Source organism: Penicillium antarcticum (genome assembly GCF_028974205.1).
Source record: "Penicillium antarcticum strain IBT 31339 chromosome Unknown utg000009l_segment0_segment0, whole genome shotgun sequence".
NCBI classification, from domain to species: Eukaryota; Fungi; Ascomycota; class Eurotiomycetes; order Eurotiales; family Aspergillaceae; genus Penicillium; species Penicillium antarcticum.
Genome location: NW_026695307.1, coordinates 4,252,301 through 4,276,105, shown reverse-complemented (window position 1 = coordinate 4,276,105; position 23,805 = coordinate 4,252,301). Strand labels below are relative to the sequence as shown.

Here is a 23,805-nt window from a genome sequence, read left to right as displayed (position 1 = left end):
CGCGTGGAGTCTTCCAGAATTGCTTATCAACTTATCTCTCTCCGCCTCCCAATATCAAAGCTCACTTCCGCTTCTTTTGTAAATATTCATCATGGATCTAGTCTGGTCGTCTCAGCTTCTGGTCGCGCCTCCACATCGCGCCCCTAGATTACCAGGCGACAAAATCACCTTGCCGCAATCAGCACTCGAACAGCTCCTAGCTGCCGCCCCGCTTCAAGCTGTCCCCAGCAATAATCGTGCGCATACTTCGACATTCGACCCATTTAACCACCACACCTTCGCCGCCGAATCGTACGCCCGTCAGCAAGTCGAGCAGCGTCAGCAGCAGCTCCCCCACCCATTAACATTCCGAATCGTCAATCCCCAGAATGGCCGCTTCATCTACGCCGGCATCCGCGAATTTTCCGCCGAGGAAAGTGAGGTCGCACTAAGTGCACTGCTAAGGGAGTCGCTTGATATCAAGGATGAAGAATTCTCAGATAAAGATGGAGAAGCACAAACTCCCACGTCACCGGAAACCGAAGCGAACCCCCCGCGAAATGGCCCTGCTGTTACTGTGCATGCGAAACAGCTACCCAAAGGCACATACGTCCGTCTGCGTCCACTTGAAGCTGGATATGACCCGGAAGACTGGAAGGCTTTGCTGGAAAGATACCTGCGGGACAACTTCACGACTCTCACGACTGGCGAGCTTTTGACGGTGCCCGGTACGCGGAGCGAGTCGTTTAGGTTCTTGGTCGATAAAGTGTTCCCCGAGGGCGAAGGGATATGTGTGGTGGATACAGATCTTGAGGTTGATATCGTGGCACTATCGGAAGAACAAGCTCGGGAAACGTTGCAGAAGAGGCTGGAAAAGTCCACGCGCGCCCCGGGTACGAGCAGTGGCAGTTCTATCGGTGGTGTCCTCGGCCTCGGAGAGGATGTCACAGCTCAGGTCTTACCTGGGGAATATGTGGATTATGAGGTTCGAGACTGGAACCGGGAGGATACCATCCAGGTTGAGGTACACACGGACGATCCGGATCTGAGTCTCTTCGGTAGTCCTTTTGCTCCCCGCCAACGAGGTCGTCCGAGGGCGGATATGCATGTCTGGGGTGACTTTTCAGGCCAGTCACCTAAGAAGTTCCAGCTGCGGCCTACGAATGTGGCCTTGGAAGGCGCCGAGGCCCTCTATATTTCAGTTCATGCCGATTCTGCGAACGATGAATCATCCAAGTTGCCGGAGAAGTCGCCTTCACAGTATCATATTCGGATTACAGTGAAGTCATCTAACGAGTCATCTAATGTTTCTGATTCAACGGAGCAAGCGGGTGAGTCCCACGAGCCGGGCGATGTACAGTGCAAAAACTGCCAGCAATGGGTTCCTGAGCGAACACTCGTTCTGCACGAGAACTTCTGTCTCCGGAATAACATCCTTTGTCCAAAGTGCCAGACTGTGTTTCAAAAGCGATCTACAGAATGGCAGAATCACTGGCACTGTCCTCACGACTCTGGTCATGGCAACGACGCTCCCAGCAAAGAAAAACATGACACTATTTTCCATGAGATTCATCAGTGTCCCGACTGTGAATTGGCCCTGGAAGGACTCCCAGCTCTTGCCCAGCACCGCACCAGCGACTGTTCAGGAAAGCTGATTCTCTGCCAATTCTGCCACCTTCTCGTACCACAGAAAGGCGATTCCGATCCCGATTTTCACGATCCTGAGGTAATGCTTTCCGGTCTCACCCCGCACGAATTGGTAGACGGAGGGCGCACTACCGAATGCCACCTCTGCAACAAGATCATCCGACTCCGAGACATGAATACCCACCTCCGCCATCACGAACTAGAACGCCTATCTCGGCCCGCGCCTCGCACATGCTTGAACCAGAACTGCGGCCGTACATTGAACAATGCCGGGAACGACTCCCTGGGTCTATGCAATTTCTGCTTCGGTCCTTTATACGTGGACACCCACGACCCAGAAGGCAAAGCTCTACGGCGCCGCATTGAACGCAAATACCTGTCCCAGATGATGACTGGCTGTGGCAAGCCCTGGTGTCAAAATGAGTACTGCAAGACGGCGAAACAGAAAAAGGCAGATGCATCTGTTCCTCTGGCGGCCATGGCTGTGGCTGATATCATGAAGGTCACGCGGCCGCTTGTTGAAGGACTCAACACTAAGCCTGATGTGCCAAACACGGCACCTTTTTGGTTCTGCGCCGATGAGACAAGTCAACATCGTCGGACCTTGGCCGAATTGATTGCTGCTGAAAGTGCAGGCATGGAGGGCAAGGGATATGACCTTGCGTGGTGTATTGCAGGAGCTGAGGCTGCAAGTGGTGATCTGGAGAAGACAAGAGAATGGCTATGGAAATGGGCTCCGACGAAAAACTAAAAATGTCTCTTGTGATTTTGGACATTTAGAATTCGGTTCATTTACACTTGCATTTATAGCATAGGATCGGAGTAAAGAAATGGTTGAATCTAATAATGCATAATGATACATAAACAGCTGGAATTTCATAATATTCATGAGTAAAAGCAAAGTCAAGTCCAAGAACCATATACTTTGCAGTCACTAACCTGCAGACTTCATTTTGCAGGGTAGTAGAGCAGTAGCACCGTAGAGAGAACTTATACACCCCCTAGCAAACTATATTCTTTTCAAGCCGCACCTGTTTTCGCAGCCAAAGAACCCGTACCGCGCGATGAGAAAATCCCCATAATACCAAAGACAACATAGAACAAAGCCAGCGGATACGCCACCAGACCTCTCATGCCGCTCATGCGCGCCACGGAACAAAACATACCCGACGAACTGTACGTGCACCAACCAACAGCAGCTGTCGTCAAGAGATATCCGAGCAAGGTATCCATAGGAATAAGGATCCCAATAAGACTGGTAAGCACCAAGGGAAGGAAGCAGTAACCGAGAACGCTAGCGGAGCGAGGGAAAGTCAAAGTAGCAGAGAAATGGCCAGCCGCTGAGGCATTGGACATAGAGGGTTTGTGGTGAGGGTTGTAGTTTGTGGGGTCTGCGGCGTTGACGGATGGGACAGTATCAAGGGCCGGAGACATAAGGCTGAGAATGAGGTGGAGGGCGACAGTGCCGAAGACAGCCACGCCGTAGATGTATCCATAGAAGACCTTTCCTGAAAGTAGGAGGAAGGTTCCGTAGAGGACGATGTAGAGCAAGGCTCCGTAGAGATCGCTGTCGTCCATGAGGTGGTTATCGATTGAGGCGAAGGGATTCAACACGGTCAAAGTCTATATAGCGAAGTACCGTTAGCAGGCTGTTCAAATGTTTGCGCAAGGCCGATTCTATCTCAATCCAAGGCATAAACGAATCGAACGAAAAACCCGGGGTAAACAATCCACCCATGTCTCCTGAACGAAGACCCCTCAAACACCAAAGAACACAACTAACCTTCGTGCGAATATGCTCGAAATTAACACCCAATTCCTCAAGCAACGGTGGCTCGCCATCATACCCTTCCGTCCCAAACGCAGCCAACCAACCCGTCCTTAAGCCGCCCTGTTCACCCATACGTCCAGTAACACCCGCGGCCGGGGATCCAAAGCCGCCATAGCCAGCAGCGGCAGGGTAGGCCTGTGCAGAGGGATTGGGAGCACCGCTGAAGCCGCCGCCATAGGATGCTTGTGATGGAGTTGTGTGGCCGGAGACTGAGGAGTAGGAGGAGGGGAAGAACTGGAGATTCTGTGCGGAGCCTTGGGGGGCGTAGCCTTGTTGTTGGGGGTAGTATTGGGCCATTACCGCGACGGACGGCGGACAGAGTGGTGAGAAGTCGCGGGTGTTTGTTTGGCGTGCTTGGGGTGTTCTTGAGTGAGGTGTAGATTATTGGAGCTTCGGAGCTCCAAATGGCCTCAAATGGGATGACTAAGCGGTGGTTTGTCGGGGCCTGATCTATGAACTATGACGATCAGAGGACTTATAAAGGCTGGCTCTCTGGAACTGAGATAACTTTGATTTTATTTTTTACTACATGTGCTTGCCTGGAATACTGCCTCTAACGTATTTTCCTTTTCATATATTTAAAAAGGTTGTGGACCATGTCTTTACATTGACATATATATACAGTTCAACCTAAAACAATTCCCCCTTTTCATAAAATGTCTTGGTATTCCTAAACTAACACTGGCATAATAGATATACAAAGGTTCATACAGAGAGCTCATTAATGATTGTATCTCGTTCAAGAAGGCATTCCAGTTCGTCCCCCTCAGAGACTACAAATCCAGACATTGCTTCGTCCCATATAGATCGCCAGCTTAAGCCATCCGACGTCATAACAAAGAAATAATTGGCCATAACTTTTGAGACTTGTTCCCACGACTGCCACCCACAGATTATTGCAACGCGAGCCAGACGCTCCACAAACCAAGCTCGTTCAGCCTGACCTTGAGAGCCTTGAGCTCCGACGAAAAGTGCCCAAGCATACGGACCAAAGCTTTCCTTGGGTAGTCCACGAAGGAGAGATAACTTGCATTTCTCTACTGCAGTCGTAAGGTGTCTCGTAAGGGCTCGGCCCAGACCGGACGATGATGGCGAAACAATCAGAAAATGATTAAGAAAACAGATAGAAGCCACTCTGGTGACAGCTTCAATAGGATGAAGCTTGGAAACTGGAATGGGAGAGTCGTCTGTATAAATATAGCTGAGTAGTTGATGCTCTGCTTCGCAGTTAAGGACTCGGAAAAAGTCCTGATCAATGGGTTGAAGAGCCGCAGGTGCCATCTGATTCATGATGCTAAAGAAAACCATATCGCGTAGCACATACAAAATTCGTTGCAAGGGTGGACTGATACATGAATTGGCGAAGAAGCCGGATCCGACGTTGTTGAGAGGGGATGAAGCTTGTGGCCTAATGCGCTGCTGGATATCTGAAGGAACAGGCTGGGCGTCCCAAGTCAAGGGAAAGACAGGCTTGGCCATTAGGCCAGACGCTGCTTTGATGTCGGTGCTAATATTCCCAAAGTGAGCACGGGATAGTAGAAGGGTCTACTGGAGACACGCACGTAATGATAGCAGACAACATCGAAGACGAACGGATGCTGTCATCTGTTATCCCACCTCGCAGCTCAACCATACGTTTGAGTCCTTTGAGATGAATATGAGCCTCTTCAAACTCGCCGATGATAAGCTGTGGATCATTAGACCTGCACAATGGAGTTTCAGTGTCAAGTCATACCGCGCCAGTCAGGAGGTTGATGATGGTATCAAATGCCTCGTCACTAAGTCTGCGATGCGGATCTTGCATCTTCGTATTCATTTCCCCAATAGACATTGCCCTCATCATACAGTAGTCAGAGTCAGGTGACTGTTTTCGGCCATCTGAGTTGAATATAAATGTATGCTGGCTCGCGAGAACGGCTCGATGTGCAGCGCACATACTCATTAATCCAAAGAAGCTGCCCTTATCCGAGAATGAGGACCGCACCATCAGCTCCATCTCCTGTGTTGAACCTTTGCTCGTGTTGGGAAATGTCATGGGGACAAATATGGTTTTCCCTTCACCCCGTAGTCAGCTCCATTCCTGCGAGGCTGGAGTTGAAACAATGAAAATGCCAGAAGTATAGGAAGTCGAGGAGATGGCACGACTCACAGTAGTACACCAAGTGAGCAACCATCAAAGGAAGCTCACTAGTACCTGGTAAGGTAGAGAAAGGATCGAGGAACCAAGAGGTAGGTGGGTTAGGATTTGAGTGAAGTGGCAAAGGATAGCCAGCAGACCATCTCGCTGGACGTCCTCTTTGACACAAAGGATATTTGAGGCTGTCCGAATCGAGGATCGAGGAAGAGGCAGGTGACTGGGACTGAGTCCTTACCACCAATCTATGCTCGTCCTCATCCTCGGCAACCTTTGAAGCATCATGTTGAGCACGTCTGGATGTTCGTTTCAATCCTGCAAGTCTCTCACGTCGACGCACATCGCGCATGACATGAGAACGAATGGCTTTGCGAGCATTGACATCTTTGATCCTCTTGGAGGTCAGATCATCATCGTGATCGATAAAGGTAAACGAAGGCCGATCAAGCGGCGCAGGTTTCGCCTTGGGCCCTGACTAACATTTAGTACAAGCACGACTTGGACCGACCCTTCTAGTGCAACCAGGAAGACTAATGGGAGTCAAGGGAAGCCTTGAAAGAAGCATCTCCTAAACAGCGGCTGGGAACCAGGGCTCCCCCGCAGTCTGCACAAAGCACTGACCTGAGAAACGGGGGAAGGTGAACGGCTGCAGAGGATCCATCCCAGCCAAGGTTTCGGAATGCAGAGGAATAGAGGCAAAACAAGGACAGGCCCAATAAAAAAGGTGGATAGAGACTGCAGTTGGGGAGGGCGGATTAAGAAGAGAAAAAGAAGTAGTAACATTGCCAATGCGGGGTGAGCGCAAGCCCAATTCAGCGCTAATCGCCTGGGATGATCTGGTGGTCAACGGTGTAACATGCCAGACATGCATCCTCTCTAACTCCTTGCCATGCAATTCTCGCTAAAAGACAAAGGGTATTCTATCAAGCCATGTCACTCAGTAATCGCGAGATCAGGGCATAGCCAAAGAAGAGGGCCATGCCGATCCAAACTCGGTGTTGTCGAACCCAGCCTTGACCTGCCTCTCGCGCAACATTCCCACCTTCCATAACGCCACCAAATGCGGGAGCACTTCCGTTAGGTCGTCTGCGTAGGGCACTTGTATCAGGCGAACATTTGGTGGGCGCATCAGGGTCGGGTAAGATCTGACCGGTGCCGCTGTCAATGCGATGCTCTTTCATCCAAGCCCAGTTCTCTTGATCCAGTTCGGGCCATTCTGTGCGGAACTTTAAACCGCCGTCTCCTGCTTTGACATTGTTGATTCCCTTGGAGGTTCGAGTGACACCAGCGGTGGCGCTGATGTGAGATCCACCTCCCGTTGAATTCCACCACCGAGATCGCGCTGCAAGCACTCTCCGTTCGCTCTCCGAGGCAGAAACACTTCCTGTGGTCATTTCTTCGCTGGTCATGAAAGATAGTAGCCCGATGAGAATGGTCGAGACTTCCCAGGCGGGGTTAAAGGATTTCGGGTGGAAGTCGCTGATACTGAGACATAGTCGAGTGGACGGCTGGAATCGGCCGCTGGGTGTGTGCATGCGGATAGCGGGAGGGGCAAATGGGTACTCGGGAGGGAATATTAATGTGCCCCAGTATTGTCCATTCTCATAAGGGGTCCCCGGAGGTCCGGTAAGGACATAATGCCATCTATATCGATAAGTCAGATTCCGCACGTCAAGGCGGGGAGTGGAAATCAACTCACTCAAGGATGTTCTGCTCGGAGGGATGAGTGACAATAAACGGTGTGGGGTCCTTCTGAATGTTTTGGTATTCACGAGTGAGCTGTAGTATTGTTAGACATTGTTGGGCTGATGCTAGAGGTCGCCGAGAGCTCGCCACTTACCCGCTTGAAGGCTGCTTTTGTGGCCATCTTCGAAAGAGACTATCAAAGATGTGAATGGAGACAAAGACCAAAAGTTCTGACCCGAGAATGAAGCGATAGACGAGGAATGAGTGAGTTGTCAAAAGAGAGTTGCGGGTGGTCGGTCGCATAAGGCGCGGCCTGGCCGTTGGATCACGTGCCTACCGCCCGTATCTTCGCGGATTCGGCACGCGAACTCCGAGATGCTTCCCCGGAGTAGGTTCTAGCCATTCGGCGCAATAATGTCTTCCTCATTTGCTGCCGGAGACGAGAGTGTGAGTATATTGATGCACACTGTCACTGCCACAGCCCCATTGAATCACTACTGACCTCTACTTAGGTCTTCGAGCGTCTACAACAGCGCGCAGACCCAAAGGTGCTGGAAGAGCAACAAAATGCCGTGAATGAGCGCATGCAAGCTATTTACCAAAAAGCACAGAGCAGACTTGCAGAACTGGTGTGTTTCTTCACCCCCGGAAGCAGAAGATAGCTGTCAATTTGCGTTTGCTTGTCTTCGGAGCCCCCGGCTGATTGTGAATTCGACATCTAGATCGACGAAAACTCGACATTGCCCTGCACAATCTCCTCGGTCCAAGTCACGAGTGCTCCTCACACCCGTCGCAGCTTCCTTGAGCGCAGCCTGAGCCCGCTTTTGAGCGAGAACAAGGGTCGCCCATATACACTTTCGGAGGCCTTGCGGGAGGTGTCGGCTACAGCTGATAAGCTTGGTCGTTTTGGTATGGACTTCACAGAATGATACTGGTAGGATACTCGCTAACATTTACGAAGACTTGTTCCACCAGCCTATCTCCGTATACTTGGATGAGTCGCAAGGCCAGAATGGCATGCGCAACATCGACGTCTACCTGGCCACCCGGGAGAAATCCCGCGTGCTGCTGAAGACCGGAACTGACCTTGGAAATGCCGAGGGCTCAGCCTACGGAAACCTTCTTTGGCGCAATGTATTCGGCGGTGCTGAGACTCTGAACTTGAATGCTTCCCTCGGTACTCGCACGCGATCCGCTTATCAGGCTGCATTCGAGACCCCAATCATGGGTGACCCTGATTTCCGTCTGGAAGTTGGCGGTATCGCAAGCTCGACTCAAAAGTCCTGGGCTAGCCACGAAGAGGTCGTTAAGGGGGGTTGGAGCAAGCTCCGGTGGATCAGCAAATCTGGGCACCGCCATGAGTTGGGCTACAATGGTTTCTGGAGACAGCTTACTGGCCTTGCAGAGAATGCCTCCCCTACTGTACGTGCTGATGCAGGTGACAGCGTGAAGAGTAGCATCTTCCACAGCTGGGTCAATGACCAGCGCGATAATGCCCTCCTGCCTTCTCGCGGTTACTACGCCAAGGCCTTTAACGAAGTTGCTGGCATTGGCCCTTTGAAGGGCGATGTCTCTTTCTGGAAGTCGGAGATCGAAACTCAGAGTGCTATTCCCATCCCCATTCCGGGCATCAAGGGTGACAGCGGTGTCAGCTTCACCACTGGGTTCCGTGCCGGTCTTCTCTACCCCCTCGGACTGGAGCCCAGCTCTCGCCCTCAGCTTTCCCGTGTCAATGACCGCTTCCTTCTCGGAGGACCCACCGATGTTCGTGGGTTCCGTCTCTGCGGTCTTGGCCCCCGTGAGGGAGCCGACTCCCTAGGCGGTGATGTCTACGCTGCTGGAAGCGCTAACCTGCTATTCCCTCTTCCTCGTCTTGGTGCTGAGAAGCCTGTGCGCTTCCAGGCTTTCTTGAACGGCGGCCGTCTCTTGCCTCTGCGGACATCCCAAAAGGCCACTCCCGCCACCAATGGCGAGGTGCAAGATGCCATGGTCTCCACTCTGTCTGAACTACAAAACGGTCTGCCTAGCATCGCAGCTGGATTTGGTATTGTCTACGCCCACCCCGTTGCTCGGTTCGAGCTCAACTTCTCCCTGCCTCTGGTGTTGCGAAAGGGCGAAGAAGGCCGCAAAGGACTGCAGTTGGGTATTGGCATCAACTTCCTGTAGACATGTTTTAGTAGACTTATCGTGAATTCATCCATACCACTCCATTGCTTATCAACCGACTGGAGCCCATATGAATAGTATCTACAATTTAGTCACTTTACCATCGCTTTCAAATATTCTAGAAAGATGCATATAAAATGACTTGGAAATCAGCCATGTTAATAGAGTAAGATTTTCTAGGAATATGTATTCGCTTGCAGTTATACCAGACTTCTAGAGACTGCAGGTCGATCTATACGTTGCGTTATAGATCTGTTTAGATTTCACCGCTTTGGGCTAGGCCTATCACGTGGGTTCTTTATGTCATCAAAAAAAAAGTCCGCCTGCTCCGATCTTTTATCGCGTGAAGGCGATTTCTCATCTTTTCTACAACAAAAGAATTCTACAAAATGGGTTGGTTTTGGGCAGACTCTCCAAAGGTTCCTACACCACCGGCTCCCCACGGATCCTCAAGTGCCGCTCCTCCAGTTCGTCTCTCGCGCAAAACACACTTGATTGTATAGACTGACCCGTATCTCCAGCCGGGATGCCCGATGCACGAGTCTGGTGCGACGCCAGCAGCAAAGGTAGCGCCAGTCGAACTCCCTGATGCCTGCCCGATGAAATCCACCGACTCGCCATTCTATACACCCCCGAAATCATCCTCTGCGCAAACGCCGCAGCCACCCGCGCCGGCCCCGGCTCAGCCCTCTACCCTGTCGCGACTGAACCCTATGAACTATATGTTCGCGTCTATCTCCCAAGAGCGTGCTGAGAACCAGACTGTCGACCTTCCCGTTGATCGTGAGCCCTCTTCTATTCCTCGAGGTGACGCGGAAGGCAACTGGGAGTACCCATCCCCCCAGCAAATGTACAATGCGATGCTGCGCAAAGGGCATACCGACACTCCCCAGGATGCTGTCGAGTCAATGGTTGCAGTCCACAACTTCTTGAACGAAGGCGCCTGGAACGAGATTGTCGGATGGGAGCGTGTATTCGCCAAAGGCCTCATAGCTGGGTGGAAAAGGTGCCGACGCGGCGAGGAGAACCTGAGCTTCGACTTGTACCACGACGAGATGACTGGTAAACTCGATCAGTCTTCTGAGCCTCGTCTGCTCCGATTCCAGGGTCGGCCGAAGGAGTTGACTCCCAAGGCGCAGATCTTCCAGGCTCTTGGTTGGGCGTACCCAAGCAAGTTCGAGTAAGCAATCCTATAATATCCATGCAATTTCCATGAAGCAAAGACTGACTTCGCTCTCAACAGGACGAAACCTCCATTCGACCGTCACGACTGGTACGTCATCCGCAACACTCCTGCTGGCCCCAAGGAAGTTCGATACGTGATCGACTACTACTCCGGCGAGCCCGAGCCCACCGGAGAGCCTGTTTTCTTCCTTGACATTCGTCCTGCATTGGACTCGCCCACAGCCGCTGTTGAGCGATTAATGCGCTGGGGTGGCGATGTCTGGTGGAGGGCTAGCGGCGCCTCTGTTCGTGAACAGGCTGCGCAAGCTTCGCGTCAACACTGAAAGCACCAGGTTGAATACTCTCCACTCTACTTTGTACACTTTCGAAGACATGGCGCAGGCGTTCCATGATTCACCTTCGGCGCTTATGCTTGTATTATGTTCCTTTTCTTCCCACTTGTCTTATACAACCTACACGCTTGGTTTTTTCTTGCTAGGCTATGTGAGCACACGCATGATAATGATCTTTGCATTAATTTGATCCTAGCTGTCTATACTATTTATAACTTTCCTACCTTAGACTATTTCTTAACGTCAGATGTAACTCGAACGTATGTCATTTTAAGTGAATTCGTGTATTTCATCTAATCTCCCATATCAACAGTGAAGAAGTATGTCTATGGTACAGAATGGGGTGAGTGTTCTCATATATTAGGCGAGAGTTGGTCGTATTTGACGCAGTGTTCTACACTCTCGATGCTGGCCTGCAGCAACCCACGAGCTTCTAAGCCGAACCAAACCCGAAGCATCGAAGTGTCACCCGAGCGAACAGTCTGCAAGAATGTACTGCCAGATCCCAGCTGTCGTAGAATAGGAAGCGCGCTAGAATATGTCAGTCATTACAATCCTCGGAGGTAGCGGGCTGAAACCTCATGGGAAAACACTCACCTCTTAAACAGATCTAGGTCGGGGTTGAGACTGCGTCCGATGCCTTCAAGAAGAAGACAAGAAATAACGACATTGACAAAGTCTCCTTCAAACCGTACATGGTGACCCCGGACCATGGTTAAAACTTCACTGAGAACGTCGCCAATCTTGACACTTCCCAGAGCGAAGGTTCTTGACTTGATACTCAGAACTAGGTGCTGCATTTTCAGCGCAAATACTTCCGGGTCGAGTACCTCTTCTGGTGTCCGGCATCGCTCAACCATGAGCTGACCAGCCCGATAGCCGTCGAATTCAGCAATAGCCCGGAACAAATCCAAAAAATTCCGTCGGTTAAGGTCATTCAATTGGGTGACTAGCCCAGTGTCAATGAAAATAAGCTGCGGCCGATACCCCTCGTCGTTTAGCTCGGAGAGGGCAGCGTTCCAATCATCGCGGTTATGAGAGTGCGGGCGTAAGCGTTTGAGAACTGCCTCCGTCACATCAACTTCAGCCCGTGTTGGAGCATCAAATGCACGAGAATGTTTGCGGAGGGAAAGGTCCAGCTCGCTAGGTTTGTAAAATCGCACCATGATGTTTCCTGGGTGAAGGTCGGCATGGACGAAGTTGTCAATGAGGAGCATATGCAAAAAAGCATCTAGGCCTTCGTTGGCAATATCGTGCTGATACACGCCTCCCCCGATATCCAAGAAGGTAGCCAACGGGATGCCTTGGGCAAACTCTTCGACCAGTACCTCGCGAGTGGTGTACTCCAGATATGGATACGGGAACCAGGCGGTGGTACGAGACTTGAACTTCTGGCGGAACATGACCAGGTTGGTAGCTTCGATCCGGAGGTCCAGCTGGAGCTTCATCATTTCCCCGAACTGTTGGACCTCGTCCGGGAAGGAAAGCCAGTGCATTGTGGGAATAGCATTGATCATCGATGCGAAGAACGACATGATCTTCAAGTCTCTGTGAATCATCTGCTCAACCCGGGGGTGCAGCACCTTGATTGCTACATATGAGGATGGCACTCTCTGCGGTGAACTCTTGACCAGCACATCGACGTTCTTCCGAACCTTCTCGCTCAGCGTTTCCGGTTCAATGCCCATTTCTTCGTCGCTGGACGCAGCCAGGCTTGGCTTCAGCTTGGCTTTGTAGACTTGCGCAATAGCACCAACCCCAAGAGGCTCCTCCTGGAATTCCTCAAAAATATCCTCAAACGGTAGTCCATTGAATGCCCTGCGTATAATTCGTTTCGTTTGCCAGAGTGAGTGAGCGGGCGCGTTCGAATGTAGAGAAGACATGATGTTGCACATTTCAGGAGGGAAGATATCTGTTCGTGATGCGGCCCATTGCCCAAGCTGTCCAGGTTAAAATACAGTAGACAATGCCAGTCAGAAGAGCTTACCTTGATAAATGCAGGCCCAGCCCGCTCCATAGCCTTCACCAAGAAGCGGTACCACCACAGAGTGCCAGTCCGGGCACTGTCATGATCTTGGACTTTCCGTCCAATCCAAATAGCCGGCACCGCGACAACGACCGGTATGAAAATGACAGCAAGGTGCATAAATCGAAGTCCTGTGGCAATAGGATCATAGACGTAATAGTAGAAGTAGACCCATACTGTCTGGCAGAGCTTGGAGAGGCCTTGCGCGTCAGGTGAGACGGTCTTCCGGACCTCTTCGCGCGAGGCCTCTAGCATCTGCATCTCGGCGGTTTTGCCTTGGCCATCATTATCCTCTGCCAGCTTCAAGAATGCAGCTGGAGCCAGGGCAGTCATAAACAGCCCTCCTATGATGGGACCCCGGCGCGGGGTGCCCTTGGTTAATTGCCGAGGCCATGGCGGGCGACCGAAATGGTGTCGAGGTAGACGCGGAAGACCGCGCTTAAGACAGAAACGGCCGAACAGGACGGCCGTCCTCATGATTCCATGTAGAGATATGTTAACATGGAACAGAGTGTTTACTCTAAAGTAAAGAAGAGCGAGAGTGTAAGGTGAGCCTGGATGTGGATAAACACGTGCTACGACGTCATATCCGAGGAACAAGATAACTTCACTTCTCGCGACAATTATGCAGACAACATGATTCTTTGAAGTTGGAATACTTCAATTTGAATCAATTAAAACCACATTGAATCAATCTTACTTGCATTTCTCAAATAATCATGGTCCACGTTAAATCTGTACTTTATACTGGCCCACAGACATGGCATTGACTAGCACAGAGGCAGAAATGTGCATACTTGGCAGATGCATATTATCAATGGATAGCTGCATATGTTCTTCAGCTTGACTTGACTCCCTTCCGAAGTCGTCGCCCTTAACATTCCACAGCCACATTCCTCACCCTTTGTCCGCTTGCCGGCGTCAAGCATTGCCCGATCCGGCAATACACGGTTGATCCTAACTGCTTTGTCAAGAAAAAAGCGTGATATGGTCGGTCAATGGTTGACAGCGGACTCGATCAATGGTTGAGGCTGATAATCTCCCGAAAACGGGTCACAAAGCCTTATTCAAACGACCGAAACGACAGCCTTGGCCGACATTAAATGGGCCTGATACCCCAGAGTCCCACAATGGCTTGTCCAACTTCCTCAACTAACAAAACACCTGTCAGATGGCGCGAGAACTCTTAATTGTGGGTCGCACTCGCAATCTGCGCGACATCGAGTCCAACAAAGAAGAGAAGCCTTCCAACTGGCACGACTGGGTTCTGGTCTTCCTATGGAGCTTTCTGGGCTATATGTTCATCATCTTGACGGTGCTGACCTACTTCAACCCCGGCTTCTTGCCATTTGATGTCACCTCAATATTGTTCCGAAAGGAGATGTCTCCGTTCTTTGCGTTCTCACAGGGATCGAGCCATTACTCCAAACCCCAGGGTTTCAAAATAATTGCTCTGGTTCCGTTCACTGATTATGAACCTACGTCAATCTTGGACTGCTATCTGCAGGTAGGGCACATCCAATTGCTATTATGATATTGATCTAACATATAGCAGAAAAACTTGGTTCAAAACAACGGATTCCTTGATCGGGTTGTCTTTGTGCCGCAGACCAATGACGCCCTTAGCTTGGGATGGCTGAATTCGATTGTCAACCAAACACCCGAATATGATATTTCTCCAGCTGGTCAGGATATGGAGTGGAAATCCGCAATGGACAATGTGATGTACATCCGAATTGACGGCGACACCGTCTTCCTCGAAGATCACACCATTTCAACAATTGTCAAGACAAAACTCGACAATCCTAGCTCTCTTATGGTGTCAGCCAACGTCGTGAATGAGGCAGCCCTCGCATCGCTTCACAGCCACCCGGGCGTTGCAATGCCATATCTCCCAGAGTTGTTCCACCACGTCGATCAACTGTCTCTGTCAAAGCCTCAAATGCATCAAGAATGGCGAGCATCAAGTCTCCCACACTGGCAAGGTCCTATGAAATTCAAAGTCAACAAAGACTTTAAGCCACCTTTCAACGGACACCGCTGGTTGCTGCCTGCCGATAAAAGCATTGACCGAGATCCCATCTCCGCTTCCGTATACACCGACACAGGCCCAACCCTAGATGACTGGACCGTTGGTGCACAGCAGCACTATTCATTCTTACATCACCTCGAAAACAATGACCTGGGACTTTACAAGTTCCCAATCTGGGTCGACCCCACAGAGCCCATCAGCGAAAACTTTGGGTGCTTCTGGGGCAATGATGCGGTTGCTGTGCACCATATGTTCCGCCACAACAGCCAGACAACAGCTTCTCATCCAAAGCCGGATAGATCTCGCCCGCATGTCATCATTGATGGCAAGGGTCTTGTTTCGCATTATTCTTCCCGTCAAGGTGTGGCTGGTCTGGATACTACGGATCTTCTGGCTCGTTATCGAGCATACGCAGAAGAGCGAGTGTGCTTGCGGACTGAGTAAGATTGGAACAAACCAGTCAAGTGATATCATGTATATACATATACCCAATGCTTTTTGTTCGGCTATCAAGGCCTCTTAATATTCATGCTACAGATTAAGCAGATTTACTACATCATATGAACAATTAAAAAAAGGGAGAATAACTTTTTTTCATCATAACTCAAGAGCTCAAGAAAACTAGTCCTTGGGTCTCCGTCTATAAGTATTGCTCAATCTATACTGGCTTGGTATATGAGCTTGACAAAGGGTGCGTCTCAAACAAATCATGTGGAAGAACATAGCTAAGCACCCGCAATAGCTCTCAACTGGGCAGTATGAACTTTCACCAAATCTTCCAGCATGTCTCTATACCCGAGAGGAAGTGTACCAGCCTACCATTTAATTAGCAAATGCCTCTGATCATTTTGGTCAAAAACTTACCTCATTCTTCAGCAGCTCTTTCACAAGAATGAAAGCGTTGTCTCGATCCTTGTTCTCTTGGGACTTATCTGTCTCTTCCGTGGTCTCCTGACTGGAAGGTTCCGCACCCAACGTCGTCTTAAGTAACTCGGTGACCTCAGTCTTGTGCAAACAGTCTACGACTGCGGCACATCCAAGCTTATGTGTCGCCATCAGAGCAAGAGCAAACCAGCCCTCACTGCGGACAACAGGCCATTGAGTTTGTGTAATCATAGCACCCAATGGAAGGGCAAGACCCTCGTGTAGGGTGAACAGCTTGCCAAGCAAAGCATTTGCTTGTTCATCTTCATCACGAGCCTTGGGACTAACGGTTCGACAAATTGAAGCGACAGTACGTCCAATCTCTGTCTTGATCGGCGTAGAATCCGATTTTTCGAAAAGAGACAACAGCAAAGAGAGATATGTTCGCTGATTAGCTGGCGAGTCAGGGTCAATTGAAAGAGGAGCAAGAAGGTGGGAGATGTTATCAATCGAAGAAATGATAACTTGGCGCGCAATACTGGCAGCAGAGAATTGAACCTGCGGAACAGACTCATATGCCCATAACCGCGAAACGGCAGGGATTATACCGGCTTCTCCAAGAATGATTCTGTTATCACCAGCAATTGCCAGGTTCTTCAGGAAGCCAAGAGAAGAGTGCAAGACTGCGCCCCGAGACTCGCCGTTCAAAACAAAGATCAACTCTTCGTGGATCTTCAGATCCCGAACCATCACCTGACAGACCTCGTCAGACCGAGCCAGGTTGCCTAGCATGACACAGGCACAGATCTGAAGTTGGTCCTCATCTGCAACCACCCAAGACTTCAAAGTCTGTGAAAGAGAGGAGTCTAGAGGATAATGCTGAGAAAACAATGGGGATGCGGATACCTCAGACAAGGCCTGATTTATCTTGAGCCGAAGCTGGGCGATAGCCTTGACATCTTCGGCGGATGATTGATCGACCTCAATTGAGAACGAACGACGCAGGACGTCCAGTACGCCCTCCACCATGTCATTTGATACACAAACAGCCTGGAACCTTTCTTTTTCTAGGTAAGCGGCAAGGGAAGTGACCAAAGATGAGAAGTGTGAGAATTGAAGGGTTTCATCAAGAGCAAGCTCCATCAGCAACAAGATTGTGCCATCGGGAGATTTTTCAATGCCCTCGGCTGTGGATGCACCATGTCAGATCTGGACTGAATATAAAAATTTACGAAGCAAATCGTACCTTGTTCTGAAGCCAATTCAATCAAGTCATAAGAAAAGTTGAGTAGAGCCTCGTTATCTTCGATCTCTCCGTCTTTGATCAACTTCAACAGTATATAGGCAGTCCGGTTAGTGGCGATTTGAGCATGTGCGGGTTCTGATTGTGTTAGCAAAACATTTGGTATCGATTTCTGCTTCTAGTACATACCATAGTCCATGCAGATGTTGTAAATGACCGGAATGGCAATGAAGACCAACTCCGGGTCAAGGAAGTATCGGATGATAGCAAGAGTGTAGTTTCCTTTGACGATAATATCTCTGTTTTCATCTAGAGGGACATCAGTTATAAGTAAGATCAAGGAAAGAAAGGTGGCCTACCCGTATCGGCACAGGAGTTGCCAATAACACGCAAAGACTGAAGCAGCAAGCTGGTATCCACCCCATCTTTCAGGGAGATGACATCCAAAAAGAATTTCAAGATACCAGACTGGCCAAACGGAACACGCCATGATGCTTATTGGAATTAGCAACTCAATGAGTCCACAAATGATCACCTTACTCACGATCTCTGCTACCATTTGCAATAATCTCAGTAGCTTGAACCAAGTACTCCGACTTGCTGTTCCACAGCTTATTCAGAGTACCTACCACACTCTGTAAAGAGTCCGCATCTCGGCGTCCTCTCTTCGTGGTAGCATCTGCCTCTTCAAGGGAAGCATGGAGCTCCTTGAGATCGAAGTTGTTTCCACCTTCATCGACCTCTTGGGCCTTTTCGATGATGTCCCGTAAAGCATGGAACATAGCCTGTTGCTCTTCCAATTCAAAGGATTCAGAACTCTGTGCAGGTAGAAGAGAAGAAGATCCAGATAGATCTGAGACGATATCTTTGATAGGAGGTAGGTCCCAATCTCCCTGTTTCGAAACTGACTGGTTGCCAGCTCCATGGCTGGACTGGACAGTAGATATACCACCCTGGGAAGACATATTGCCAGATGAAGTTCCGATAGCTGCCTTCAGGGAGTAGTATGACTAGACGGGGTCTGCGTGGACTCAGATGAGAGTTCCTTGCCCGAACAGGAAATGGTCTTTCAAATTGTAGATGGAGCCTAGATGGCGGCCTGGTTCTGCTATTTGGAGCTTTGGGTAACAGTGGTCCACTAGATGAAAGTAGGCAACAAAGACCAGAAGTGGAGGAGGCACTTGTTGTAGGAATATCACAAATGTTTAGCTTAGTGGACCGGGGGTGCTGCCTCAGGGATTCAGGCATCCACCCAATTTAGGTTAACTTAGGCGGAGAAGGTATACATGGATGTTTCTCGCGGTTTCTCCATATTGATAAGATATTTAGAAAGACAAAAGAACTAGAATGGATTAAACAGCAGTTTCAACTCCCAAGTAGTCACCAGTTAACCCTATAGTTGCCTTGCCCCGACTGTAGACCCAGTGACCTGATCCGGGCGCCAAGCAAGCTGGCCTCTGCCGCATACAACACATCTCCAAGTCCCTCATTTTACCTACTCTGTGTTCCATTCACATTTGACCAATCTTCCCTCCTTTGTGAAAACCAACACCTCAAATCCACTCAAAATGACGCGCGCTCTTCAAGCCCTCTCCGTTCTCCTCCTCGTCTCCTCCGTACGCTCCAAGTCCTTCCCAGGAGAACCACAGCAACACGTGCACTTTACTAACAATTGATCAGCTCTACCTCGTCCTCTACCTGGGCCTCGTCCCCCTGAATGAAACCTTCCAGACCGAGGTTATCCCAGTTGTATGTCGCACGCACCGTCAACCCCCCCCCCCCCGGGCCCGCTAGACTCGCAAACTACACCACGTCAACGAACCTAAAGCTAACATTCATACCCCTACCCAGCTCCCCTTCTACGCCGTCATCGTTTTCGGATGCTATCTCCTCGGCCGTCTGGGCGTTGCGATCTTCACGTTCAACGATGTCCCCGAGGCACACGCCGAGCTACAGAAGGAGATCGAGCAGGCCAAGATCGAGCTGCGCCAGGGCAAGGTTGAGGTCGACTAAATGCGCAATTACTCTGTCTGTGTATACAATGTATACAAGCTAGCTTGGTAGCCGGATGACCTATCCCAGTCTTAAATAGGGCCCGGGGGGCTCTGTCCTGGCTTTGGATTTGGTGTTCGGACGCGGAAGGTCAACGCGGCGTTCACGTAGAAAGACGCGCCCAGACTCCGATATAATACGCTACATCAACTTTTGTTTCGCTATCAATGCAATGTTTTCTTGATACCCGTCTACAATACAATTGGTTCACGTGGAATGTGTTTGAACCCAGGTAGTCTCTAGGGGTGTGCTGCGAGGCCACGAGAAGTCTGTCGATGGCTATAAGAGCATGCTTGGGATATCTGAAGCATGGTGTATGGAGTATGGAAGTGCAGTTGAATTAAGGAGTCATTTGAGGCAATCCGCCCATGCCAGAAAGAAAGGAACTTTTCTATAAATTCATCAAGGATATCGTAAAAAGTGCATGCTCAGAGTTATGCAGGTTATGCACCTGAACCCTCAGCATGAAAGCAAAATCGACGACCCCAATGGTCGCCAATGCAGGCTTTTAGAGCGCCGCGCAAACCAGAATGCTATATGCAAATGCCCTCGTCTTTTTAGATAAGAGGGTTCTCCTTGGCCAGAGAATCGTGCTCATCAATGTCCCTGCAAGTATGTTAGTCACAGTCTAGCAGAAAATATCCGAGGAACATACTTAGCCTCCCAGGGGTAGCAGATCCAGACATCATCAGTGGTGACGGAAGCGTGGTAGCGACCACCCTCCATCATATCAGCGGGCAGAACACCCTTCTTCTCCTTGTTCTTGTTCTATTCGAATAGTCAGCACCAATATCAACCCGACACTCTCCCGGAAGTAAAAAACATACGTGAAGAACAAAGACAAAGAAGTTAGTCTTCTCGCCCTCACGACCAAGCTGCTTCTGGGCAATCTCGACATCCTTCTGGAGCTCGCGAACAGCGTACTCAAGAGTTGTACGGGTATCATCGACCTCATCGACAATCAGAATGTTCTTGCCGATCAAGTTGGCCATCTCCAGAGAGCTCATGTCGAGCCATTGGGTACGGGTAACCTTGGTACCCGGGACCTCCTCGGCATCGCCGCGGCCGAGATCCTCGTAGAGGGAGAGACCGATGGCCTGAATGGGGATGTTGGGGTCGCCGGTGCGCTTGAGGAAGGATCTGTTGGAGTGGGTGTTAGTATACTTGGACTTGAACTTGGACTTGTAGTCGTGCAGTGGCATGAGTGATGTGGCATGCAATTGTGGATTTTGCAGACTGCAGATGTGGTATAGAGGGATTTGCATACCGGAGAATACGAGCAGGGACGTAACCACCACCACCGATGGCGATCATAAGATTGGGGTGGAAGTCCTTGAGGATCTGGTCGGCCGAGGTCTGGCACAGCTTGTGGACCTAGGGTTGTTTTGTTAGTGAATGTACCTTTGGAAGAGGTTGTAGGCTGTGATAGGACTGCGCTGTCGCAAAGAACGTGAATTCCCTGCCCTTGTGCGACAGAGGAACAGGGACCATTCCATGTGGGATCATAGATCATAGATCATACCTGGTTGTAAGTGACATAGACCTTCTGCGGCATGATGGCGGTTGAGCAAGACTCGGTGAGGGGGTGAGAAGAAAAGTATAGAGACGATCTGAAGGGGAAAAAAAAGGGCCTGTCAAATGTCACCCGTTCCCACAAGAAAATGGAGGGGAATTTTTTCTCGGTATCGGCCCGCTCTTATCGCCGCCACTACATATTTTGTGTATGCCAAGATCACTTGTGAACACTCTCTTCTCTTCAACATATATTGCATTGCATTGCATTCATATACCTCACATCTAACTAAATCTAGGTATACCAACTGGGCTCCGGCACTTCATTCAACAACGCATATCGCCCCACTTCCCGGTTCTTATAAGCCACCGGGTCATGAAGCGTATGGACCCTGATATCTCTCCAGAATCGATCTAAGCCGACCTTCGATGCAGTGGCCCGAGCTCCAGTCACTTCAAAGACACCAGAGGTAACCCGCAGTCCAACATCAGTGGTAACAATTTTGACACTGGCAACCCACTCGGCAACCTCTCCACGTTCGCGGGGTGTAAGAGCCGCCTTGTCGGAAGAATAGCGAGCATACAATCCCGAAAGCTGATCACCGGCTCGGTCTGCCAGGGCTTCGGCTGCACGAAGGTGTGCGAAGAAATTACCATATCGTTCCAGGATGTAGAACTCGTCTATTGCCAATTCCTTGTTGTCGCCTCCGAAGGGCCAAGCGCGTGTCGCGGTTGCGGTATACTTCGAGGCGAATTCCAATGCGCCTAGAGAAATGCCGAGGTAAAAGTTGCTGAAGACGAGTTGGATTCTGGGAGGAAGTTAGCATTTAGCCAGCGAGCAAAATGTATAAGAAAGCTTACGTTGGCAAAAGCAAGGTCGGGAATGCAATCTTTAAGGTATTCTCACGCGGCTGCTTGGTCAATGCATCCCATCCTCATGCATCTGTCCATGGAGCTCGGACATTGTCGATCCTGACGCCCCCAGACTCGGTTAGACGCAACCCAATGTTGTGCCAGTTGTATGCAAATTGGATGCCAGGTTGTTGGGTCTTGACCAGGGCAAATATATGATCTTGGGTGCCGTCCAGAACACCCTCGAGGACTGTCAGGTCAGATACAACACCGCCAGTGTTGAAGAACTTGTTTCCGCTGAACACAATGTCGTCTCCATCCACAGTAATCTTTAGATCACTGTCGCGGGGGTTCACAGCACCACCGACGAAGTAATTGTTTTGAATTATCAACTGATGGGTTCGGTCGGCTTGTTCTGGTGTACCAACCACATTTGCGGTGGTGGACCAGAGGAGATGGTAACCAAGCAGCATACCAATAGATCTAGTTCCTTGTTAGGTTCACGTATAACTACACGTATGAGTCAATTATAATCAGACATAATCCTTACCCATCGGCCTTTGCAACCTCTCTAATCGCCTTATATCCAACGCTCCAGGGCTGCTCACCACCTCCATACTTCTTAGGACCGAGGAGTTTCAGTAGGCCCGAATGTTTGAGCAAGGCGACTTCAGCGCGCGGAGACTTGTTCACCTGGTCTCTCTGGGCAGCATCTTGGGCCAGCACATTGGCAACCTCTTGAGCTCTCGCAAGCCACGCATCTTCAGTGCTAGGGAGCTCGGACCATTTGGCCAGATACTCGGCATAGACAGCAGGGTCTGTCTCAGGGACTGGGGCCATAGTTGTAGTTGGAAGTCAAATTATCAAAATTGATTATCTGGAGTGTAGAGGAAGTAGGCAGTAAATCTATACTTATCTCTCGGGCGAGTCATTACATGCTCTCCCAGGATTATCACGCAATGAACACGCACGCCCAAGTTTCAGATAGGAGCCCTTTTCGTCAGTCGGAAAGAATATGTCGTTATTGTTCTTTAGTATCAGCCACTGGATCCAAATGGTTTATTTCTTTGGACGAAATTGTGATGAACTTTGCATCAATTTTAAGATCTTCAGATCTGCACCTTGTCTCATTCTCTCGGGTCTCGCGCCATTCTATACATTCTCTGGATCAGAAGTTCTCTGTTATAAGGGCTTCAACGATGCAACTTGTGCACGTAAAGCCTTCTATAGATTAATATTGTCAACGCACTGTGTATAACTTAGCACTAGACATATGTGTACCCATTAAATAGTGATAGTATGCCATACCCCAGCCTCAGTGTAAGCTCTAGTCCTATTTAGTTCGTCTTCTTCTTTTTAGCAAAAATTCGCGAAGTATCGCCAAGGGGTAGCTCAAGCAAAGACTCCTTCAACAGCAAATGGAAAACAATATACCAGCCCACCAATCCAGCCAAGAAACAAAACACACCTCCAGACTTTTTCAAAGTAGTCGCAGAAGCCGCTTTACCATCAGCCAAAGCAAAGTAGCTCGCCGCAACAGTAAGGAACCCAAGGTCAACAAAAAAAAAGACCAGGATATAGGCAAGGTTGCTTGGAAGCGACGCTATCAAAAACGTGAAAACGAACACCGTCCACAATATCATAAAGAACCCGACCGCATTGTTATACTCTGCTGTACTGTCACCGCCATAAGCTTGAGCGACACCAAATGCTGGAGTCAAGATTGCACCATAGCCAGCGTAGAACAAGCCTAAATCTCAATCAATCAATACTATCTCTACCAGAGAAGAGACAAGCGTTCACGTACCAAAAGCACTGAAAACAGTATACGCAAACCCATTACCAATAGACAATTCCCATTGAGCAGTAACCACCAACCCAAACGCGGCAATGAAGAAGAAATTGGCAATGAAGACATTCGCAGTGGTGACGCCTCTCCACTCCATCAGACTCAGTGACAATGTTGTTAGAGTAGTTCCGAATGCACCAAGGGCAAGGGCAGACTGTAATGAATCGGAGAGTCAGAATCTCATCACTCGAGGAATACAGGTATTAGACTTACACCTGCGCCGAGGGTTTTTGGAATCTCGACGTTCAAAGTGCCGACATTTTGCTGTTCGATGTCGATCGAGTTGTCTGTTTTCATTTCTCCGCTTAGGGATTCTTGGGCGGCTGATGAGACCATTGTTGCTTGTAGGTGGTATAGCAGTGTAGAAGTAGGTTAAGGTATAGGAAGTAGTGGTGCTGATCAAGGGGGAGGATAT

At 49.8% G+C, this 23,805-nt stretch overlaps 13 protein-coding genes across 13 annotated transcripts; 5 read left to right on the top strand and 8 right to left on the bottom strand.

The window, feature by feature from the left end:
• Positions 1-91: 91 nt before the first annotated feature.
• N7508_009980 (putative ubiquitin fusion degradation protein (Ufd1)) lies at positions 92-2,377 on the top strand (the record flags this gene model as incomplete). The annotated part of the gene is made up of 1 exon (XM_058468040.1): positions 92-2,377. One exon carries the CDS (start codon positions 92-94, stop codon positions 2,375-2,377), a length of 2,286 nt encoding a protein of 761 aa, XP_058315886.1.
• A 269-nt stretch (positions 2,378-2,646) lies between these two features.
• N7508_009979 (transporter YIP1) lies at positions 2,647-3,754 on the bottom strand (the record flags this gene model as incomplete). The annotated part of the gene is made up of 2 exons (XM_058468039.1): positions 2,647-3,249; positions 3,410-3,754. The coding sequence occupies 2 exons, from the start codon at positions 3,752-3,754 to the stop codon at positions 2,647-2,649; spliced, it is 948 nt and encodes a 315-aa protein (XP_058315885.1).
• A 408-nt stretch (positions 3,755-4,162) lies between these two features.
• On the bottom strand, positions 4,163-6,252 carry N7508_009978 (uncharacterized protein; the record flags this gene model as incomplete). Its single annotated transcript, XM_058468038.1, has 5 exons — positions 4,163-4,964; positions 5,020-5,144; positions 5,193-5,512; positions 5,607-6,062; positions 6,213-6,252. The coding sequence occupies 5 exons, from the start codon at positions 6,250-6,252 to the stop codon at positions 4,163-4,165; spliced, it is 1,743 nt and encodes a 580-aa protein (XP_058315884.1).
• Positions 6,253-6,514: 262 nt separating this feature from the next.
• Positions 6,515-7,458, bottom strand: N7508_009977 (ubiquitin-conjugating enzyme E2; the record flags this gene model as incomplete). Its single annotated transcript, XM_058468037.1, has 3 exons — positions 6,515-7,235; positions 7,291-7,370; positions 7,432-7,458. The coding sequence occupies 3 exons, from the start codon at positions 7,456-7,458 to the stop codon at positions 6,515-6,517; spliced, it is 828 nt and encodes a 275-aa protein (XP_058315883.1).
• Positions 7,459-7,691: 233 nt separating this feature from the next.
• sam50 (SAM complex subunit SAM50) lies at positions 7,692-9,443 on the top strand (the record flags this gene model as incomplete). Its single annotated transcript, XM_058468036.1, has 4 exons — positions 7,692-7,724; positions 7,790-7,906; positions 8,000-8,186; positions 8,239-9,443. The coding sequence occupies 4 exons, from the start codon at positions 7,692-7,694 to the stop codon at positions 9,441-9,443; spliced, it is 1,542 nt and encodes a 513-aa protein (XP_058315882.1).
• Positions 9,444-9,832: 389 nt separating this feature from the next.
• On the top strand, positions 9,833-10,951 carry N7508_009975 (holocytochrome c synthase CYC3; the record flags this gene model as incomplete). Its single annotated transcript, XM_058468035.1, has 3 exons — positions 9,833-9,910; positions 9,965-10,623; positions 10,687-10,951. 3 exons carry the CDS (start codon positions 9,833-9,835, stop codon positions 10,949-10,951), a joined length of 1,002 nt encoding a protein of 333 aa, XP_058315881.1.
• A 362-nt stretch (positions 10,952-11,313) lies between these two features.
• Positions 11,314-13,463, bottom strand: N7508_009974 (ABC1 kinase family protein; the record flags this gene model as incomplete). The annotated part of the gene is made up of 3 exons (XM_058468034.1): positions 11,314-11,491; positions 11,558-12,900; positions 12,948-13,463. 3 exons carry the CDS (start codon positions 13,461-13,463, stop codon positions 11,314-11,316), a joined length of 2,037 nt encoding a protein of 678 aa, XP_058315880.1.
• A 694-nt stretch (positions 13,464-14,157) lies between these two features.
• N7508_009973 (uncharacterized protein) lies at positions 14,158-15,462 on the top strand (the record flags this gene model as incomplete). Its single annotated transcript, XM_058468033.1, has 2 exons — positions 14,158-14,493; positions 14,542-15,462. 2 exons carry the CDS (start codon positions 14,158-14,160, stop codon positions 15,460-15,462), a joined length of 1,257 nt encoding a protein of 418 aa, XP_058315879.1.
• A 281-nt stretch (positions 15,463-15,743) lies between these two features.
• Positions 15,744-18,090, bottom strand: N7508_009972 (uncharacterized protein; the record flags this gene model as incomplete). Its single annotated transcript, XM_058468032.1, has 6 exons — positions 15,744-15,833; positions 15,883-17,069; positions 17,129-17,263; positions 17,315-17,434; positions 17,485-17,619; positions 17,670-18,090. 6 exons carry the CDS (start codon positions 18,088-18,090, stop codon positions 15,744-15,746), a joined length of 2,088 nt encoding a protein of 695 aa, XP_058315878.1.
• Positions 18,091-18,693: 603 nt separating this feature from the next.
• N7508_009971 (dolichol-phosphate mannosyltransferase subunit 3) lies at positions 18,694-19,138 on the top strand (the record flags this gene model as incomplete). Its single annotated transcript, XM_058468031.1, has 3 exons — positions 18,694-18,741; positions 18,806-18,874; positions 18,977-19,138. 3 exons carry the CDS (start codon positions 18,694-18,696, stop codon positions 19,136-19,138), a joined length of 279 nt encoding a protein of 92 aa, XP_058315877.1.
• Positions 19,139-19,734: 596 nt separating this feature from the next.
• N7508_009970 (xanthine phosphoribosyltransferase) lies at positions 19,735-20,732 on the bottom strand (the record flags this gene model as incomplete). Its single annotated transcript, XM_058468030.1, has 5 exons — positions 19,735-19,783; positions 19,833-19,945; positions 20,005-20,317; positions 20,445-20,551; positions 20,700-20,732. The coding sequence occupies 5 exons, from the start codon at positions 20,730-20,732 to the stop codon at positions 19,735-19,737; spliced, it is 615 nt and encodes a 204-aa protein (XP_058315876.1).
• Positions 20,733-20,984: 252 nt separating this feature from the next.
• Positions 20,985-22,381, bottom strand: N7508_009969 (thermophilic desulfurizing enzyme family protein; the record flags this gene model as incomplete). The annotated part of the gene is made up of 4 exons (XM_058468029.1): positions 20,985-21,498; positions 21,551-21,600; positions 21,652-22,024; positions 22,092-22,381. The coding sequence occupies 4 exons, from the start codon at positions 22,379-22,381 to the stop codon at positions 20,985-20,987; spliced, it is 1,227 nt and encodes a 408-aa protein (XP_058315875.1).
• Positions 22,382-22,878: 497 nt separating this feature from the next.
• Positions 22,879-23,726, bottom strand: N7508_009968 (uncharacterized protein; the record flags this gene model as incomplete). The annotated part of the gene is made up of 3 exons (XM_058468028.1): positions 22,879-23,291; positions 23,349-23,544; positions 23,604-23,726. The coding sequence occupies 3 exons, from the start codon at positions 23,724-23,726 to the stop codon at positions 22,879-22,881; spliced, it is 732 nt and encodes a 243-aa protein (XP_058315874.1).
• Positions 23,727-23,805: the final 79 nt, after the last annotated feature.